Here is a 22,107-nt window from a genome sequence, read left to right as displayed (position 1 = left end):
AACACGATTAAAGAAGCATAAAATGTTATTTCAAGGAGCCATCTGGCAGGAGATCGCCGCCTTGTCTTTTCCCAGTTGTCAATCTGCAAGTTCTTCTAAATAAAACATACTAACCAGTAAGCAGTACTGCTGCTCAGAAGAATCTGAACATATTCTGTGTTTCTGCGGGGACCAGTGTTTGAATGAAGACAATCTGTTTAATGTTCACCTCTCCATGAGTGGCTGTCACATCAGCGAGATGGATGCAAGCTTTGACTGTGAATTTCTCTGTGCTGTCTTTTATTTAGGCAAGATTTCCTTGGGAAGTCCTTCCCAAGGTGGACTGAATAGCTTCTCAGTGTTTTTTTCAAATTTGTTCTTTGATAGTGGTAGTTGGACTTCGCTTCACAATAACAAAATCACATTGTCCCTTTACCTTATATAAACCTTGTCTTTTCACCTACACGGGACCAAGACTTTCACAAAATCTTTGTTTGTTGTCGTCGAGAAATCCAAAAGATTGACTTCAGCAGAGAGATGTTGCAATTTTGTTCTTTTGTTGTTGGAGGCCAGTGGAGTGGACTGTCCTGAATCAGAGGGGATCTTGTTTGCCACAGAAACCACAGTTTGTGCGACCTTGGCAAGCTGCTGAAGCACTTCATTGTGTTTGATGGGTCTAAAGCAACTGTCTAAAGCGACTTCCTTTAGATGTTTTTAGTGCGGACATAGTTATCTAATGCATTTTCTGTTCCTAAAAGTAACTTTTGTGCTATTTTTGAAGTTTCAGTCTGTGAACCAATAACCACTAAAGAGAAAGAAGGTAGTTACATAGCGTAATGTTTTTCAAATTGTTCTGTTTGTTGCCCTTCTTCTTGGCATGTCTTGAAACACTTAGAGGAAGTTGAGGTGCCAGAAACTCAGTGTTGAGGATTTGAAGGACAGTTTGTGTGGGTGGGACAGCAGGATTCATATATACCTGACAGGTATTTTGAAAGTGAAAAATCTGCAGGCCCAGGTACTTGAAATGTGCAAGCACTTAGGAATCTGTAGCTAGATAGTACTTTTCAAAGGTCCGTTAGTAGTAACTTTTTTCCACTGGCTTATACAATAGTGAATGAAGAGCTAGAAGCCTTCTGGGAAGGCATGTTTCTTAAAAACACGAATTTCTTTGTAAGGTGTGCATTTTCTTTCACAAAGGAAAAGTAGTATTACCAGCTTAGTGTCCGATATAAAACAGCAAGGAAACAGTTCACAGAAACGGTACAAATGACTATGAATACAAAATGCTACAGTTAAATATGGGTAACTTGCTTTGTTCCTACAGGTAGCTCATCTTTCTATAAATGTTCATGAGGGAGAAAATAATTTCTAGCCCATTATTTAGATGTATTTTTTAAATACTCAGGTGTTTTTGTCCTTTGATTAATAACAGTTGAGAAGTATACAAAAATTTTAGTACTTGGCTCAACACTTAAGCGTGGCCATTCCAATCATGATACGTGCTGCAAGCTGAATTATATATAACTTTGCCATTTTAGCCACAATTCTCTAAATAGGCTAGTTGTCTAGCAGCCTATTCTTTTACCATTAATTCAGAATTCTTTTTAATGCAGCAACCCCTAAATATTTTGGGAGAATCAATTTTAATAAACACTTCTGTGGTAGGATAGTTTGTACTTATATATATAGCAATTATTCTGTTTTACATTAGAATCAAACTAGGAAATAGCAGCACGCTTAAAACACAGTAGGAAGCATCCCTACTCTCCCAACCAACATCAAAAAGGCAAAAAATTGAATGTGCATGCATGACCTCTTAAAAGGATGGTTGTCTGAAGGCAAGAAAAGGTTCTGATCTTCAGGTCTGTAACTGCCTGTTTCACAAAACATTAAACATGCTTACTTTGTGTCCTGTATATTTAACCAAGATGAGCAATAATGGTTACTATTTTTGTTATTCCAGATACTATATATCAAAAGGTGCTATCGTTGATCAGCTTGGAGGAGATTTAAATTCTACCCCACTTCACTGGGCAACAAGGTGGGGAAAAGTCTTCTAGAATTTTCTTTTCCTGTGTTTTTTCTTAACTTGGAATCTGCTACTGACTGATTTATGAAATTGCTGTGTTTTCTGGGATTAGTTTGCACAAGAATTAAACTCGGTCATTGACAACTGGGCGCACTGTGAATGTGGTATGTTTGAGCTACAGGAACTTTCAGCATATAATTCAGTTTTTGTCTTATCTCTTTCTGATGTAGAGGAAGATGATCGCTATGATGGGAAAAAGGGTAAAGTAAAAGTAGAGTCTATAGTCACCTTAGTTTACTCTTATGTTGGAGATCTTACTTCTGTTAGTCTTCTGAAGTTCAGCAACACTTGCATAGATGGGGTTTGGAATAATTTTGTGTGATGTTGTCCTTGCAGTGTTCTATTACGTGTGTGGATTTGTTTTAAGATGCACGTAAAATTTGGTTTACAACGTAGAAGATGGTCCAAGAATGATGAATGGCTGGGAAAATCGAAGACAGCCTTTGAGTAGTAGCTGCTCTTTCAGACAACTGCTTAGAAATAGATGGGAAAGGAACACTGTCCATATTAATGTATTTAACTGTGGACTGTAAAAGGAAACATAAAATTAGCTATTAGAGCATTTAATGTATCTAAATAATTCCTTTTCTAAAGATGAGGACTTGCTTGTTAGCCTACCTTAAAGATTTTAGCTTGTATATTTCTTGTTACATATCACACACTGCGTTCTGTGTTAATAGCACAAAAGCTTTATTAAATTTCCTGGTGTTCATAGCTGTAATCTGTTGTTCTGTGAAGCATGGTCCGAAGCTGCTTCTGGCATTGAAAAGGTCTTTTTGCTCATGTCAGAAACTGTATGCTGACAGTTAGGCACCATATCAACAAGACATATACGCCTATGCTCATTATGCCGAAAAGATGCTTAAGCTTTTAATGTAGTGTGGAGGAAGTGTAGGCCCTCAGTTTTCCTTTTTTTCCCTTCTTATTTTTATTTCACTACTGTTATTATAGTAGAAAGATAAACCATATGCCCCACAAAAGTGAGAGCATATAGCCAGTTTGACATCTCTTAATATAGCAGGTTTCATATGTGGATTGGAGGAAGTCACAGTAGACTAGATTTCTAAACTAATTACTTCGATTTTTTTTGTTGACTGGCCTTTTGGTATACAACACACTTCAGCCACTTGTATGTGATGTATGCATTGGCTGCATAGAATTTGCTCATGTGAATGAGTTTGCTTACTCAGCTGCAGAATCAGATCATGACAATTGTTGTTTTCAGAATATGAGTCAAAGTGCAGAAGCTCTGGTAGTGTAAATAACTGCTAAACATAATTCTTCTATCCAAATATAAAATTTTAATGGTTTCTCTGTATGCACTTATTCAGTTGCTTGTTTTCTTTGTTTTGTTGCATTCAGACAGGGTCACTTATCCATGGTTGTACAGCTGATGAAATATGGGGCAGATCCGTCGCTAATTGATGGAGAAGGATGTAGCTGTATTCATTTGGCCGCCCAGTTTGGACATACTTCGATTGTTGCTTACCTGATAGCAAAGGGACAGGTAAATTTCAAGTAATATCATATTTAAATAGATTCTGCTCAAAATCAGAATAGGAAAACAACTGAAATCTATATCTGTCATTCAGGAAGTACAATATATTTGCCTGACTAAACATAAAAATAATTCGATGTCTTTTACTACAGTATTGATGTGCCACCTACTAACTTAATTTCCTCTAACAGTGGTCTGGGTACTTTGGCTTTAATTCATACCTATCTAGTGTAGTATGTGGAAATTCTAGCAGTTATTCTTTTACCATTTTTTATTACTAATGAATTTATTCTTTAAATATTAACAATGACAATGATAGCAAATATTTTCGAATTCTTCACAGAATCATTAATTTATACATGGGTTAAGAATCTAATGACAAAGCATTGCCATAGGTCATATCTTTTTTTTTTACACCTCAGTCCACAACTTTTATGTACATGTGTGTAAATAAAAAAAACCACCAAACCCAAAACAACCCAAAACCTGCTTGCTAGCTTCTTATATTACTACTAGATCTGTAAAGTGTGGATATAGGTTGTGTATTCATTACTGACTCCCTTCTTTCATTCTGTATGCTCAAAAACATACTCACCTTTTTGCTACTCACCCTGCAGTATAATTTACAGATTTACTCACCTACAGGCATGCGCCTGAAACACAAATTTGATTTAATTTGTAGACCATATATAAAGGTCACAGAATCACAGAATGGCAGGGGTTGGAAGGGACCGCTGGAGAACATCTCATCTGACCCCCTGCTTGAGCAGGCACACCTAGAGCAGGGGGCACAGGAACACATCCAGGCAGGTTTTGAAAGTCTCCAGGGAAGGAGACTCCACAACCTCTCTGGGCAGCCTGTTCCAGTGCTCTGTCACCCTCACAGGAAAGAAATTTTTTCTCATGTTTAGCTGGAACTTCCTGTGTTCCAGCTTGTGCCCATTGCCCCTTGTCCTGTCACTGGGCACCACTGAAAAGAGTCTGGCCACATCCTCCTGACACCCACCCTTTAGATACTTATACATATTGATGAGATCCCCCCTCCGTCTTCTCTTCTCCAGGCTGAACAAACCCAAGTCTCTCAGCCTTTCCTTGGAAGAGAAATGCTCCAGTCACTGGACTCTCTCCAGTAGTTCTCTGTCTTTCTTGAACTGGGGGCCCAGGACCAGACACAGCACTCCAAATATGGCCTCACTAGGGCAGAGTAGAGGGGGAGAATAACCTCCCTTGACCTGCTGGTCACACTGTTTTTTATGCACCCCAGGATACCGTTGGCCTTCTTGGCCACAGGGGACATTGCTGGCTCAGGGTCAGCTTGCTGTCCACCAGCACTCCCAGGTCCTTTTCAGCAGAGCTGCTTTCCAGCAGGTCAGTCCCCAACATATACTGGTGCATGGGGTTGTTCCTCCCCAGGTGCAGGACCTTCCGCTTACTTTTGTTGAATTCCATTAGGTTCAGCTCTCCAGCCTGTCCAGGTCTTGCTGAGTGGCAGCAAAGCCTTCTGGTGGTCAAACCGCTCCTCTCTTTTTACAGTCTTGCTAAAGCTGTTCTAATGCTAATGCTGTATTCTGCTTATTCTTTCAAATAGCAAGTGAAATATAATCCAGTGAGTCAGGTAGAATATGACTATGAAATCAGTGGGTTTGTTCTGTGTAAAATAAATACTAAATTTGCTGCAGAAAATTATTTGTGCCTGTATATGTAAAAGAAATAAACTACTGTTCCATGCAGTATTCAGTTTGTACCTGAGAACTGTTTGGTAAAACCGTATTTAGTGTATGATAGAGAGTAAGCTAGGCACAAGAAGAGGCTGATCATATATGATCGCTCTTTTGTAAGAGTTAGTGATTGGAGAGAAGTGCTTTTTCGTCCGGAACAAGTTTTGTATTTTTTTCACAATTATGTGTAATTTTATGTGGGCTTTATGTTACTGGAAAAATCTTGCAGATGTTATACATGTGCAAACTTGTGTAAAGCAGAGCATTAATGAAGTACAAATGGCCTTTAAAACGTCCTACTGTGATTATGAAATCTCCCTGTAAATGTTTGTTTGTCCTCATGTTTATATACGGGCTTGTCCTGTTTATCTGAGCATATAATCAGTCCAAAAGAAGCTGCCTGTGTTTCCATGTGTATATACATAAATGTACAAAACTTGCTTTAAAGTTTAAATCCTATTATCTTGGAAACAGCTCTCCTTGTCAACTGAGGATCATTCTCTCTCCTGGGCTTAGGTCAGTTTACGCTGAACCAAGTGTTTATTCCCTGGACCCAACCTACAGCATGTTACTTACAGAATTTTAAGTCCAGTCATGTTTCTTTCTAATGATTGTCAAAACTGACTCTGCATGTGATGGACTAGAGTATTCAGAACAGAGCTTTTGTTGTTTGAAAGAGCAAGGTATGTTCAGTTTTGTGTTACCGTGCTTGATGAGCTGCCTGTTGGTCTTCACTTGGTTCATTCAACAAGAAATGTACAAAATCTCTGCTTTTAGTGAATAACTAGCACATGTCTTTCCTAAATTAGGAAATATATTCAGCCTTACATCTCCCTTCCTGATAAATCTTCTTTACTTTACGCTTTTAAATATGTGATTTCTTTAGAAGACTCTTTCCCTTCCCCTGGGCAACAGTCCGTGTGAGAAAGGTCTTTTCCTTACAGAGAATAGAATTCTGAACAAGGGCGTGATGGGTCTTTCTATGAAGGTCTGTGTTTTGTGAAATAGCCAGTAATGATTCTAAAGAGGATGAAATTCCTGGTCCCTTTCTGTGCAATTTAATGCACTTCTAAGTGGAATCTCTTGATTCTTTTTGTGCTTTTGAAAAGGCCATATTTTATCACAGTACTGTTTTGACCATTGCTTGTTAAGTGTCCTGGTAAGCCTAAATGCTGCTCTGATTTCTAGCTGCCATTCAGAATCCTCATCAGCTGTATTGCTTTCAGAAAGTAGTGTTAAGCAGCAGAACAGTTGCTACAGCTCCTTTCCGTGCAGGAAGCTCTTTCTCCCCTATATTTTTGCCTCTCCAAAAGCTTTTTGTGGAATCTTGATTAGTGTCCTAGGATTAAGTCTGGTTATTGTTGCATATGCAAAGTTGTCCTCTTTCAGAAACACAGTTGTTCTATTTCAGAAACAAATGAAAAATTTGGAAGTTGTGGTCCATGGAGTTCATGCTTGAAATACATACAGAGGGCAGCAGTATGTGCAATTTTTGATCATTGCATCACTTACTTTTGAAATCTTTCATTCTTGCAGTTATCATACTGTTGTCCTAACAGCATAGGTACACCTCTCCATGAGTGTTACCAGATTGACCTGTCGTCAAGAGTTAAACAAGCGATTAATGCTAAAATGCCTGTTGGTACACACCAGAACAGAAGAGTCTCCTAATATGTACCTGCTGCTGAAGGTTTACTTTTTCACCTCAGCCCTTTGGTAAAAAGCAGCAACAGAGCTTCCTTTCTGAAATGTCCCAGTTGTTGTGTGGTTGTGGTAATGATCTGGCAAAATAACAAAGAATATTTGGCGAGCGGTTTGTTAGAGCATGCATCTGCTATCCACAACTATGTAATCTTTATTCCATCTATGCAACAGTATTGCAAGTCAATCTTGATTCTTTGCCTCTTCTTAAAGTTCCTTTGAAAAGCAATCTGTCTCAGCCTGCGTTGTAGCTTAATATGCGTAATAGCTGTAGCCTGCCTAGGTAATCTGTGTGCAGGGAACAGTCTGGAGCTCGTGCTTTTTTTACTCTTTCTTTTAGCCGAGTGTCGCCTACTGTGCAAAGTGTAGTTTTGGTTTGTCGGATGGAATCACCAAAGGAATCATTTTACTTACATCCAGGCAGTCAGGTCCCTGCTGTTTGTCGTGAAGAATTGCTTTTCCAAATGAAATCTGTGGATGAAAGAGTGATTGTTCATGTTACAGTAATTTGTACAATCTTCAAAATATGTTGTTCACACAGTTTGACGTATGAATTAAAGTCATGCTTCTCAAGGGTTATTGATGACCTTGAGGTTAGGCTGCAGTTCTGAGTTCCTTCACGATCTCAACAACAGGAGGTTAAAAGGAGTGGCAACGGTTGTCTGGTCCTAGTAGGCTCAAAAGGATCTAATCCATACGAATACTGTGGGCAAACAGACTTGGATCTCGGTCTTGATGCATGTAACTCTTTTCTGAACAAACAATACAAGTAATGGTTCTCTTTCCTCTCCATCAACTGTTTTTTAAATTTCTGATTTTTTTTTTAATTAAGCAACACAGTAAAAACTCAGAAATGTAAAGTTGTCTGCAGGCTAGGGACATTTTAAAAGCAATATTTGGAAGAACTAAATTGGATTTTCTGGAAAACTTTCACATGGGTCAGGCTAGCAACGTCATGAGCGGGGATCCCAGCGTGCTGGGCATTTGACAGACTACTGGAGCAAAGGAGAAGGTTCTGGGGGTGACGGAAAGCAACATCACCCACTTTCTGGGTTTCTGTCAGTAGTTTCTGTAGCAAAAGACTTTACTGAAACACTTTCAACCTAATCTTCCAAGTAAGGGCTGAGGGGAGTAGCATAGGAAATATCGACATAGCTCTATTGCCTCTGAAGACAACTGTGCAGGTCTTGCATTAAGTTAGCTTAGAGTATTTTTATTAATGGTGAAACTTGCCCAAATGTGTCTGAAAGTCTGATCTGCCTCAGTGTATTGAGGAATTACCAACTTCCATGTTAGCGAGGCAGGGACCTATAACAGGGAAAAATACTGTAGGTATTAGATCCTTTCAGATGGATCTAAGAGAATTGTCTGGATGGTGCTGTTTTGCCATTCTGTGGCTATGTTCTGTTAAATATAATAATGGAGCGGTTTTTTTTATTTCTAGCCATCAGTTTAGCCACCACTTGATTACAGATTGGTTTTATTTCTGGGTAGGTTGTTTTTTATTAATGGCTTTTTTTTAAACTTAAAAATCTTCTGGCAGCCATTAACTTGATATCCAGATGTGTAAATACCTTCGGAACAGAATGAACTAAGGAAAATTGCTTTGCAAGTGGAAAAATAGATGCAGCTAGCATTCAGTACAATGTAGGATTCAGGCCATGGTATTTATGTTAATTTATCAAGTATTTTATTAAATATTGGTGCATTAGTTTAGTGTTCTCTTGCTTTTGAGTGTAATAATAGACCATCTATATGTATCTTCTGTGTTGAAGATTAATAGTAAGATAGAAATGACTAGTTGTATACAGCTTTGCTGTTCCTTACTTTCCAGAATAGAGCAGAATGGTTATATTTTTGCAATGGTGGTGTTAGTGTCTGTTTTAATTTTTTAAATACTATTTTTTACGTACTAAAAGCCTGTCAGTTTTTCTCCAATTCAGTTGGTTGATCTTAAGATATTGCTTCTCATTGCAAACCTTGATTCTACTGGATCTTGATCATGCTTATGTATCTCAACAATTTTTTTTCTTTTCCTTTTTTAGGATGTAGATATGATGGATCAAAATGGGATGACACCTTTAATGTGGGCAGCTTACAGAACACATAGGTAATATCTCAGTGTGGTTTTGACTTTCTCTTGATGTTAACTAAGTGGCATATAGTAGTGACTTGTTTTGGTTTTTTCAGAAAGTTCTTTTGTTTGTTTAACTAGTCAATATTCTTTCCACAATTGTCACTTTGTCTTTCTTCGTTTATGATTGTTGTGAGTTAAGCCCAGAAGGCAGCTCAGCCCCATGGAGCCGTTCGCTCGCTGCCACCCAGTGGGATGGGGAGGAGAATCAGAAGGGTAAAAGTGAGAAAACTCATGGGTTGAGAAAAAGACAGTTTAATAGATATCGCAAAAGCTGCACGCCCAAGCAAAGCAAAATAAGGAATTCATTCACCACTTCCCATGGGCAGGCGAATTTTTAGCCATTTCCAGGAAAGCAGGGCGTCATCACATGTCACGGTTACTTGGGAAGACAAACACCATCCCTCCAAACATTCTGGCTTCCTCCTTCTTTCCCCCAGCTTTTATTGCTGACCACAACATTATATGGTGTTGGAATATCCCTTTGGTGAGTCGGGGTCAGCTGTCCCAGCCGTGTCCCCTCCCAACTTCTTGTGCACCCCCAGCCCACTCGCTGGGGTGGGGGTGGGGGTGGTGAGAAGCAGAAGAGGCCTTGACTCTGCGTAAGCATTGCTCAGCAATAGCTCAAACATGGGTGTGTTATCAACACCATTTTGGTCACAAATCCAAAACACAGCCCCATAGGAGCTACTGTGAAGATGATTAACTTGATCCCAGCCAAAACCAGTACAATGACCTATTCAAGGAAGAGGATATTATGCAGAAGGACTCACTAATATGAACTTTTAGTTTATAAATTAAATCTTCCTGTGGAGCTTATTGGAAAAAATTTGTGTAAAATAACACTTGTCCAAAGACCAAATTTGTCTGAATTAGATTCCTGCTCAGAAGGGCTTATCTCCATTGATTGTTGAGAGGAACATAGGTTAGGTTTTACGAATACCTACCATTACCAACATTATAATCGTATTTTACTTTTAATTTTTTGGAATGTGAAGTGGAAATATAACATGTTTTGAACTTTGGTTGTTATCTGCCAAGTATATAATCATGTGCATGCTTTTACAAATCTGTCAATACTATTAGGTTTTGGTAAATGTAAAAGCAGAATTGTATAAAAAATGTGTTTCATGACATCCCATAACAAGCTGTCTTACTGAGCTCCTTTAAAAGGTTGCTCTTTGGTGGGAAGGGAATTCGAGCCATTCATAATCATCAGCAAAAGATGTCACTGCAATTACGTAGTGTACCTGATCAATGTTTTTTACAGAAACTGAACTCATTATCAATAAGTTGGTATGTATTTGAGTTCATCTTCTGTAGGTCTAACAGCAATTTTCTTTTCTAGTGTGGATCCAACCCGATTGCTACTTACATTTAATGTTTCTGTTAATCTTGGAGACAAATATCACAAAAACACAGCATTGCACTGGGCTGTGCTAGCAGGAAATACTACAGTTATTAGTCTTCTGTTAGAAGCCGGAGCTAATGTTGATGCTCAAAATATAAAGGTAAAGACTTCGACTGTTTTTATTGTAAGTGGTTTGAAGCAGAAACAACAGAGTCTATCATAAATCTCAAGAATAGATCATTATTGTGGGTGTGGTGGGATCATGAAGATGGAGCAAAAGCCATGCTGCTAATGTTTAACTTGGGAATCAGTTTTTCCTAACAATGGTGTGTAACCACTAAATCTGCACCTTCAGAAGTACTCAGGTAAATAATTTACCAACGGTTATGTGCAAATATATGGGAGTGGGGTGTGCAATTAGACTGCATGTGTGAAGACCCATGCATTTGGATGCAAAATTGAAAATCTGACTGAATGTCTTCTAGTGAAGCTCTGGGGTGACTGTCTGTTTGTTGGAGTGATATGGGAGACATCTCTGTCCTCTTCCAAAGAGATGACAAATTCTCTACTCTGTCTCCCAAGTGGCAGGGAGGAAGTTGGAGTAAAATAAGAAAATGGGCTCTTTTTTGCATCAGAACTTTAAGTTGCCTGATTGATCCAGAACCTCTTAATGGTGAAGCTAGATTCAGCACTAACAGAGCCCATCCCTAGCATATGTTACATCCGCCAAGCAGCTGTTAGAATTTATGCCATAGACTTGGGGTCTATAAGAGCTTCTCCAGCAGTGGAAGATGCACCTATTGAACATGCTTTTGTCCATTGCCTCCAGACTGTTCTGTATATCAAATTAGATACACTTTGCCACCCAAGCTGTTTCTTCTGTGGTGTCAGAGAATAATTCACTTTTAGAAAGGATTCTCTACTTAATTTCTCTTCAAATATTTGTATCTTCTGCTTAATGAGTGTTACAGATGGAGTGGTTACACTGGAAAATACAGCTGTAAATCTACGTTTATAAAATATTAAATACTTAATTACATTTTTTTTGACCATTCACCATTTTCCCTACTGATGAAGATGGCCAGGGCCTATTCTGCTTGGCCATGAGTGATAGAAATATGCTAAAAATATATATATACACATCCATTTTCTTGAACAGCATGGAACAGTCTTTTTAAGGGCGCAGCCAAATTCTGCTAGTAGCTTTCCAGGTCGTACATCCACTTTAGAATACCAGAAATACTAATGAGCATGAATGAGAACTCATTAGAAAAATCACATTGCTTCTCATGTGTTTAAAACAAATCAGCTAACCTCTTGCATGTACTGATGTGAACATATAATAATTATTCCTGGTCTGTGAGGTCAGTTGTGTGGATAAATTATGCTTCTAGTCTCACTTTTTGTAAACCATTGAAAAGCTTCTTTTCGATGCCACCAAATGGTAAAAATTAAGGTATTTTTGTGGAAAAAAAAATCAGTGTGTCATACCTTGTTTCCCTTTGCAGACTGATTAGTGTGATTAGAGTTTTAAAGTTATTACCTCACCTGCATTTCTGGACTCTTATGAAATCTGTAATAAAACTTTGTATGTTTTTGGCCAAATGAAAATGTATCTACTAGCTTGAAACAGTTCATGGTTTCTCCTTCTTTATTGACAGACAGCAGCAGTCACTAGAAAAACAGGTTTTTGAACCTGCTGGATCATGATATCTTTCCAGTCATGCCAGAAGACATGTGCCTGGTTTCATTAGCCACTGCCTGCCTTCTGCAGTGGAGTTTAGGTTCCTTGCATGCCTCCCCAGGTTTCTAGGATCTTCAGAGAGGATCAGAATCATTCTAGCAGTGGCAGTTTTGCCATCCAGCCAGTGGCTTTATAACAGGTGCTGATTTGGGTGATAGAAAACTTATAGGAAACAAAAGAATTTGGTTGATTTTTATAGGTATATAGAAACTCAGTTTTGTGCTTCTCCTTTGACTCTTCAGCAAAAATGCTTTCTTTGAGCTGAAACCTGGTGGCTAAGTGTGTGGCCCATATTTCCCCAGAAATAAAAGGAATCATGAAAGGCTCCTTTCTGATGCAGTCACTTCCAGATCCCTGCAGCACTGTCTAGTGAAGTCCTTTTTTCAGATAGCCCAGGGAATTGACCAAGAATGGTGGTAAGACAGCTAAGGTTAAAGAAATACATTTGCTGAAAGCAGTTCACATTTTTCAAATTATGAAGTGGCTGAAATGTTAGGTGCAAGTTTTGACCCTGTTGTTACCAGCTCTAGGCAGTCTGTTAGAAAGGCGCATGTTGCTGGCCGCCTAGGTTTGGAACAGATTGGAACTAGTCATCTCAGTAAGGTGGTTTTTTTTTTACTTTGCATGACAGTGGAAGAGGTATATGAACAATAACGCTCTTATTCTAGAGTAAAGCTTGATACCAGTAGTGGGTTTGTCCTGTTTGTGTTATTCACCCTCTTTATATTATGCTGTACAAGAAAATAGTACTTTTCTTTTGGTAGTAAGATACTTCCTTTTGAGAACTGGATTACAGTTGGAGTTGGAAGGTGCTTTTCAGTAGTCAAAATATAGTGGTTTTTTTGTTTGGTTGAATTTTTTGTTAAGGAAATTATCTGCCACACTGGTAGATAGATTAGATAGATTGGGCAGATGAGGACAGGATTTCACAGGGAGTCAGCTTATCACTGGGGTCAGGGGAAACCCGTAAATCTTACTTAAATATAAGCAGAAGCTCCTTTTTTACTAGAGAGTGATAGAGGCCTAAAAGGGCTTTTATGGTTTAAGGAAGATTTAGATTTTTTTTTTTTTTTTTAAAATCTGTTAATGAATCACTGAATGTACTTTAGAAGTAGTTTCTTGATTATGCAGTGTAATTGTAGGCTTATCTGTGGAAGTCTACATTTAAAGTAAACAATTTAAATATATATTATTGAAGCCTTATTGCTTGCTGACAAACTAAGTGCGTTACTAGATTATGTTCCCCAATATTTTTTTTGTTTTGGTTTTTTTTTGTTTGCTTTTTAAGCCAGTCAGTCATCCACCACCCCTGTGAATACAAGGAAAACATTAAAATGGCCAGATGATGAGAAGCATAGTCAAAGACTTCTTTAAAGCTCCCTCAATCTTTTTATCTAGGCAGTTCCTAGGTGTCTCATGGCCCTCTAGTGGAAGGGATGCTCAGCTGGACCCCAAGACAACTTCAGGATTTACTTGGGAGATCAACTCCCAGAGGGGATTGCTTGTCCACAGGTAATCTTTACAGTCTGGATATATAAGGTGATATTAGAACAACAGGATCTCTGGAGTTTTCCAGATATTAGCAATTCAAGGTGCTATTAAATTTGTGATGAAGCAGGCACCATAGTTTGATTTCAGGCATTTCTGCTGAGGATGGAGTTAACTTAATATGTTTCTTAAGCATCTGGCTAAATAATTTCAAAGCCAAGTCAAAAGGTTATTCTTTTTTAACTGATTTTGCTAGTTAAACTTCTCACACAGAAGGAGTGCAAGATCCTGTTAAGCAGCAAAAAGCTTCACCTCATAATCTGTAGTCTGTGCTATTTTACTCTCCTTTTAGAGATTTGGAGCAAGATTTCAAAGGCAAAAATGACAGTTAAGTACTCAATTCCCATTGTCTCTCTATGGGATATAGGTAGCTAACTGTACTTTTTAATCTTTGAAATCTCTTCTGTCTATAGTAATTATTGCCCTTACTGGGTAATTTCAGTTTCTGGTACCTGTCTCACTTTTTTTTTAGGAGGGGGCCGAGCGATGGAGGATTCAGCCATTTTTCAAGCCTCCATGAATGGTTTGTTTAGGAGGGGAGTTAACTCCAGTAGAAGAGAGGAAGAGTCAAATGCAAAACTGAAGCTGGAGGTACCTGCAATTGGTTGTCTCTTGCCTCCTCTATAATTTTAGACCCAGTCAATAACTTTCGTTTAGCTCTCTTCCTAAATGTTTTAAAAGCAATAAAATCAAATCAGTTTAGTAGGCACCTTTGGCCCCTGTATCTCTCTCTGTGTCTCTCTTTTGCTTTGTCTGTCAGTCCTCTCTGAAAGAAGGGTGGGAGAAAGCATGGACCGTTGCTGGCTTAGCACCCAAAGTACATGAAGCACAAGCTAAGAATAAAAGCTCAGAGTTTTGGAATAAGTTGGACATGAGCAATAAGTTTATACTTTCCCATTTTCTTCCTAGGATTTCAGTAACTGAGATGAATATAAGAACATTAAGCTTATGGAAAAAATTCCTTATAGAAACATTCCGTGATATTAGTAACTTCACTCTGCCAAAAAGGCAAAGAATTAACTGAGACTTTAGACTGGGAGATTTTCTATGATCCAGTGGGTCACAAGTTCTTATTCTTTGCTTGATTTCTGCTGCCTGTCAATAGCTGAGAGAGAAGCACAGTCTCTCATTTACAGACTAGTAGACTGTGTGTAGGACAGTGAAATGTAGATGTGTTATGCCAAAGGCAACAATTATGGCTATGTCAGGACATAAGTATTGTCAGGATCATGTTTAATGTTCTACTTGTCCACGCATGTATAGTTATGAGAGTGAAAAAGACCAGAAGGAATGAATGATGTTTGGTGTCAAGTAAGCTGCAGAGCAAAAAGTATGCCAGAATGTAGCTTAAACTATTTAAAATGTATTATTTTTACCTGCCAATCTTCTGTTTCAAAAGTCCTCTGAATGCATTTTATTTTAAAATTGGATATTTTCCACTTGTATGCTCCTGACAGGGAGAATCACCACTTGATCTAGCAAAACAGAGGAAAAACGTTTGGATGATCAATCACCTACAGGAAGCGAGACAGGCAAAGGGATATGACAGTCCATCCTTTCTGAGAAAACTAAAAGCTGATAAGGTAAGAAACAATATAACGCTTATGTAAATCAATATTACTGCTGCTGGTGGTTTGGGGGTATGTGGGTTTGTTTAAGGTAAGCAGTTCAGTACTGTGGTTTCTGCACGTTTCAGTTTTAGGAAACATCTTTTTGTTATTACAAAAGTAATTGCAAAAGGAAAAAAAAAAGCTTTATTCAAGGAAAGAAAAACCTAAGCCTCCACACAGTTACCTTTAGTTTTTGTGCTAACTAAATGTTAGGAAAGCACCAAGTGGTCGTTGGGGATAGGCAAGACTTTCACAAAGCTGACTCTCAAGTATCTAAAGAAAGAAGCATTTTAAATATCCTGAACTCTGATCTCCTCTCTAATTATGTAGTGTTTTGTGTTGAATGAAAGAAGCAGTCAGTCTTGGCTGTATAACGTAATAGATGAACATTTAATGTGGAAGCCTTTTTCTTCTCAGGTTGTTATTTAATACTGCAGATAGGAGGAGGCAAGAAATGAGGGTATAAAGGGTAACACATTGCTCTGGCATGAAGAACTGTTTACCTGTCTATAGTGTGATAACTTACACAGAGTTAATATTTTCTTACCAGGTAGAGTATTGTGCTGGATATTAAGTATTGCTATCACTGATTTGTTACAACTTCTTGATTTAAAGATACATTGCATCTTGTTGATTAAAGTACTGGCTACAGCCTGTGCTTTAACCCTGTGATTATTGACTTCAAGTGATTTGTGCCTTGCATTGTGTGTACATGTGCATTGTGAGTGTGCTTTGAATACCTGGAAGGAGTTCAGTGCCTTCATCAGGAATTGTACCCACACAGTGTAAGACAAAAAGGGGTCCTGCTTTTCTTACTAGCAGCTTCAGTATGACTTTATCGATTACTTATGTAACTGCAGTCTTTAAACTTCACTGATATTAGCATGTGCGGTGTAGTAGTTTATACACTTTGACAGATTCTTAAAGAAGAGCTACTGTTGCCTTTATTCTGGATTAACAGCAAAGTCTCTAGAAGACCGTTCTAAAATAAAGAAATAAATAAAATTACTTGCTATAAAATTTTAGGCAGATTTTTTTCTTGCACATTCATTGGAGATATGTAAATATAGGAAATGAGGAAAAAAATTATAAAGATTCCTCCCGCTATGTCAAGCTTCCTGAAAATGTATTTAAATTTTTGTGACTGTCCTATTTATTATAGACTATTATTATACAATCTGTTCCTGAAAATAGAGTTACTTACTGATATTTGTTTCTATATAGGAATTCCGTCAGAAGGTGATGCTGGGAACTCCTTTCCTAGTTATTTGGCTGGTTGGGTTTATAGCAGACCTAGACATTGATTCTTGGCTCATTAAAGGGCTGATGTATGGTGGCGTTTGGGCTATGGTGCAGTTTCTTTCAAAGTAAGTGTTTTACCAGGACACTGTCTGTTTGGTGTGCACACAAGAAGTGTTTTGCTGGCATCTTTATTGGATAAATAATCTTAAATTCCTGGTTTTTGTGGGTTTTTTGTCATGCAACATTAATTTTTTGTTGGAATTTTTTAAATTACTATTTCTGGGAAAGATCTTGTGCGACTTTAGCTCTTGTAATGCTCTGCTGTCTTGCAAATAGCCATGGAATTACTTTGGATGAATACCACTCAGCTAATAGAAGCTAACAGCAGAACAGAAATTCAGTCATTATCCAGAGGAGGGTGCTGAATGTCTGTCTACAGAGTTATCAGCATGAATTTTGCAGAAAGTAGTCAAGGGGAGAGTTACTAGAAAGGAATAGAAAAAAAATGTGGGCAAGTGTGCTATTAAAACCTACTTTTGCAGAATTTTAGATGACCCAAAGTCATCTAAAGGGATTTATAGGGAGAAATGAAGTCGGTCAGATTTCGTAACTTATGTTGTTATGGAAAGGGATGACTAAAGAAAAAGGCTGTTTTCTAATGATGTTTTTAATTTGTTACCTGATCATAAGGAATTTTAGTTGTGTTCGTGGTTAGTTTAAATATCTGTAAATGCACCTACATATACACGTGCACACACCTACACATGCAGGCACGCTCCAACAGATTTTCAAGATCTGTAGACTACTTCATCTATCCTTTGGTTTTCACGGCTGTGTGTGGCACGTATAGAAGAACTTACTACATCTTCATACTTAGGAGCTTCCTGCTTTTCTGGCATTGAATGTCGTATTTATTAGAACCACTTGATTCTCCTTCCTTTCTGTTTAAATAGGAGAAGAAAATATATCTGTTCCTTAAATCAAGTTCATTGAATTTTAGTGAATTTAGTAGACCAGGAGGGAGGTGGGGGGTCATCAAGTTTTTGCCTCTGCAGGATCTTGGAGATGATCTGTTCAGTCTTTTTGTCATCTCTGAGGCTGTGCAATTTGCTCACCTCCTCCCAAAAATAATTTATTTGGCAATGCAAATCTGCAGCCAGACCTCCTGCAGGAAGCAAGGAGAAAATTTCTTCAAGTTCCTGAAGATCTGTGTTTTGTCAAGTTTTATATTTTTGACCTGCCTGACTTATTCAGCACTAACACTATTACTTTCTCTTATCCTTTGCTTAATGTTTAGTATAAGTACTTTTTGAAGTGTTTTTCACAAAGCCCAGGTTTGAATGCATTTTTTGCTTTTTTTAGTAGTATTTCCTTTCCCTGTTGAATTCTAGGTAACCTGCTTAGCTGCGTTTTACTTCCTACTCCTTTCACACACAAAATAAATGCACAGAAATCATGGAAAGATTACTGCTGGGTAACTACTGTGTGTCCAAATGTATATTCACTTATTACTCTCCATCTTAGCTCATCTTCCTTATAGGATTTTCTCAAAAGACCTAAGCAACTTCCATTAGAGAAGAGGCAGTTACTGCAAGGGAGTAAAGGAGCGAAATGGAAACTCCTCGGTGCACACATTTGTCTGTGACAGCCCTGAGGGTACCACCAGGACAAAAAGCAAAATGCATTCGTGTAAGGATGTTTAGGCAGATGATGGAAGAAGTTTCATTTCAAGGAGTTTAGCAGTTTAGATTGTGACTTATGATATGTTTAGCAATTTTTTCTTGAATATGGAGTAACCTAGTCATGCACCTAGTTTGTCTCAGTTATATTCAACTTTATTCAGAATAGTCTTTAAAATACAAGTGTATAAGAAGGGAAAAATAATTGTGATGGTTTAATTTTTTTTGTTTTAATTAAAGTAGCAGCCTTCTATCTTAGAACTTGGCAAATCTATTGATATGGGAAATTAATTAATCTGGGTTTTTTTCTGACTTTCTGTTGGTGACTGTAACAGAAGCAAAAGATTCAAGAATCTGAAATATTTCAAGTATGTAGGTTGGTAACACCAAGGTCTCTTCAGCTTTTTTCTTACTGAAGTAATTGTAACATGTAGTTTTCATAGTATGTGTTTCAAAAATATTTTTAGCACTGAAATCTCATAAGTAAATGTAGTCTGCAACCACTATCCCTGTAGGCTAGAAATCTCACAGGTTTCTAACAGCTTTCACAGTGTAGTTTTAGCATGAGTTTTTACTCATTCTACCTTTCTTGTCCAGTTCTTGACATTCGCTCCAAAAGGAAATGTATAAATTTTAATTAAATAACTTTCAGTCGTGACCCTTCATTTGGACAGGTTGAAAATGGGAATTTCTCATTAGGTAAAAGTGAGGAACATGTTTTTATGGTGTATTTTGCAGTATCCCATATAGTGCGTATCTTAATGGGAAGTGGCTTTCAGAAGCACTAGTTCAAGATTTACATTTTTAAAGTCAAAACTTACCATGTGAAATTGCTCCTACTTTACAGGTCATTCTTTGATCACTCCATGCACAGTGCACTGCCTCTTGGAATATACTTGGCAACAAAATTCTGGATGTACATGACGTGGTTCTTCTGGTTTTGGAATGATATCCTTTTTTGTGTGCAGTAATAAGTAATATTTTTTTCATGTTAGTAGTATGAGGCAATACCCAGATACATCCTACATGTAAGAGTAAGTAAACTAATTAAAATTTTAAAATGGCTATCTCCATTAAACATTGCTTTCTATATTGATGGTAATTATTTTATTGCTTTAAAAATGTGCACACTTTTGCTTTTCTTCAGGAAGTGAAAGATTTTCCTCAAGATTGGCTTACCAGTAGTCTGCAAAATTTCCTGTGCTTTACCAATTTCTTAAGTGGGGAAAATGTAAGCAACTCTCTAAAATATGCTCTGGCTGTGAGGTGACGAGGTGTAATTGACTGCATTTTTAGACACTGCTTTTCTGAAAAGCAGTAGGTAATTTCATGGTACATATCAATTCTAGTGGAATCAACTTAATTAAATTAATGGAATTAAAGATTTTGCAAATTTTGTTTCATACAAACCTGTATGTTACCTGTATTTTCAGTCTTTGAAGATGTATATGTTAACAGCACTAGATATAGTGATTCGGCACATGCCCATCATTTATGTTTTTGACTGACTGCCTGAGTAAATATGAACTTTTCGTACTCAGGGGTAGAAATTGATTCAGAATTCACTGAAGAATGTCAGTTATCCACCTTTGGAAAACAGATTCCAATTTTTAAACAACTTTCTTGGGTTTTGTAATTACAATAACCAAGAAAACAAAACAGAGATTTAATGTTTTATTAAACATTTAATACAGTTCTTATGGTTGTAAATAGTTGAAGTGAACTTAGTATTTATGATGGATATTGGCTTGACTTTTCTAGAAACTGGTTTTCTTTTCATCCTCAAAGGAATTACCATTAAATAGGAGAGTAGCAATGCACCCCTTTTATCATCTTGTTAATATGTTCTTCAACCTTAGCTAAATGAGCCTCACATTTTTGGGCTGAGAACAGAGAGGAGACTCTGCTTCCATGCTGCCTTTGGCTTCTGCACTGACAGTGTTTGCAGAGGTGCTGCTGTGAATAATAGCAGTCCATGTGACTGGAGATGGCTGCTGTTTCACTGCTATAAAACCTAAAAATGAAAATCCAGTAGCTGTTAAGTAAACAAACAAACAAAAGAATAGAATTCTATCAATATTAGCTTGAGTATGTCTTAAAATAGTAATTTAGAAATGCTGGTCCTACTACCAGCCTTTCTGTCTGGCCTGATTTTCTGTGGTTTTACTCAATTAAATTTACTAGTAACTGCAGAATGAGGAAAGCGAGTACAAGATGAATATGAAAAACATTTTTAAAAGCAGTAGTTAAAAATGGAGGTATACTTTTTCAGTTTTTATGGAATGGAGTAGAACTGTCTAAATAAGTCATGCCTCTAGACTGAAGTTCCTTTCCTGTTCTTTTTGGTAAGAAAACCTGACTTTTGGCAAATAGTAAAATACAAGTTTCTGAGGTAGTTATAACAACTACACCATCTCAGTTCTGAATCTCAGCTCTCCGTACCTTGTAGGTTTTCTTAAGAAACTTAGGTTTTCTAATACTACAACATGTTTTGGGTTGCAAATATTGAGCTACTGTGAAATGCTTTCTTGTGCTAACCTAACATCAGCTTGAACCCTGTCTAAGAATGTGTGAGACTTTAAATCAAAGTCCTTGACCTTATTAAAATGGATGCACAGCCAAAACAACTTGATGATGGCCTCTATCTTGATGTAGAAAGCTGCCCCGTAAGGCTGGCAAGGTGTGAGATTTTTATCCTGAAGTTCATGTTTTCTTCATATTTGTACCAATTCGCTTAGATTTTTATTTCTGTTAGCCGCTCTGATTATTGTAACTTGAAGTTTGCGGGGTTTTTTGTCACAGAATAATGTTCATTGTCCACTAGAAGTAGTAACCGTAGACAATTAATTACCCTAATGAAGTCTGACTTCAGAACGTCAATAAAATACCGTACTGCTTCTGTAATTTAAGGTAGGTGCCTCAAAACTTCTGCAACAGTCTTTTTTGTACATGGAAGTCTAAAAATGTCAGTTACTAATTGCTTTCATTAGAGCTGACACAGTTCTCTGACAAGCAGTTTTAGAGACGTGGTGCTTGAGGCCATCTTCCTTTAATTGGTGATTTTTAATTGGAAGCCTTTGTAATAAGATTCCAACTTCACTCTTCTTCTGGAAAATTGCCCTGTAGCTTTATTGGAAAAAAGAAATTGCATGCCTGCTCTATTTTTATAGCGTGAGGCACAGCGCTGTGGTTGGAGGAAGGATTCTTGTATTTTTACAGCTTTATATGATTACTTACAGCAGACCAGTGTACTACTTTATAATTTTCAAGTGATAAAACCTGTCCTGGTAGTTTTCACAAATTCTGACCATCTTTTGCTCAGGAGAAAAATTTCTAACCTTAAACAGCTATCACAAATTGTCTTACTGGAACTTTATATTATAAATAATGTAAAGGTCTTAATTGCTGCAAATGTTACTTTAATATTCATGTGTTTGGTAAGATTTTTCTTTTCTTGTAGATATGTTGAAAGTGTCTGGAAGATCATCTCATCTTATCCTAATGAGACAGAAAAGGGCAGTCGAAATAATGCATCATAGAGAACAAACAAAACCAAAGTTTAGCAGTGCATTTTCTTGAATTTCAGGGTGGTCACATGAAAATAAGTTTATAAATTCTAAGGCTTAATGATGTGTCTTCTAAAAGACCAATCCTAAAAGTAAATTCAAACAGTTTAGATGGAATCTAGTGTACTAAGTTTTTGTAATGTTTCCATTTTATTGGATTTTTCTCAGCAGCTTCTGAGTCTGGTATATTTGTTAAAATAGAAATCCTACTCTTGCTGGGAATGAGGAAGTTATGATCTGTGTATTTA

At 37.4% G+C, this 22,107-nt stretch overlaps 1 protein-coding gene across 1 annotated transcript in view; it reads left to right on the top strand.

Annotated features, from left to right (window-relative positions):
• Positions 1–22,107, top strand: part of ZDHHC17 (zDHHC palmitoyltransferase 17) — a 74,851-nt gene that overhangs the window by 31,723 nt on the left and 21,021 nt on the right. Inside the window, exons 4-10 of the mRNA XM_075080756.1 lie at positions 1,943–2,020; positions 3,431–3,575; positions 9,031–9,095; positions 10,468–10,630; positions 15,220–15,345; positions 16,597–16,739; positions 19,141–19,241. Coding sequence (XP_074936857.1) covers positions 1,943–2,020; positions 3,431–3,575; positions 9,031–9,095; positions 10,468–10,630; positions 15,220–15,345; positions 16,597–16,739; positions 19,141–19,241 — 821 coding nt within the window. The remainder of the gene's footprint in view (positions 1–1,942; positions 2,021–3,430; positions 3,576–9,030; positions 9,096–10,467; positions 10,631–15,219; positions 15,346–16,596; positions 16,740–19,140; positions 19,242–22,107) is intronic.

The sequence above is a fragment of the Phalacrocorax aristotelis genome, chromosome 1 (genome assembly GCF_949628215.1).
Source record: "Phalacrocorax aristotelis chromosome 1, bGulAri2.1, whole genome shotgun sequence".
Lineage (NCBI taxonomy): Eukaryota > Metazoa > Chordata > Aves > Suliformes > Phalacrocoracidae > Phalacrocorax > Phalacrocorax aristotelis.
The sequence above is the reverse complement of the archived record's forward strand: the minus strand, read 5'-3'. Positions and strand labels throughout refer to the sequence as shown.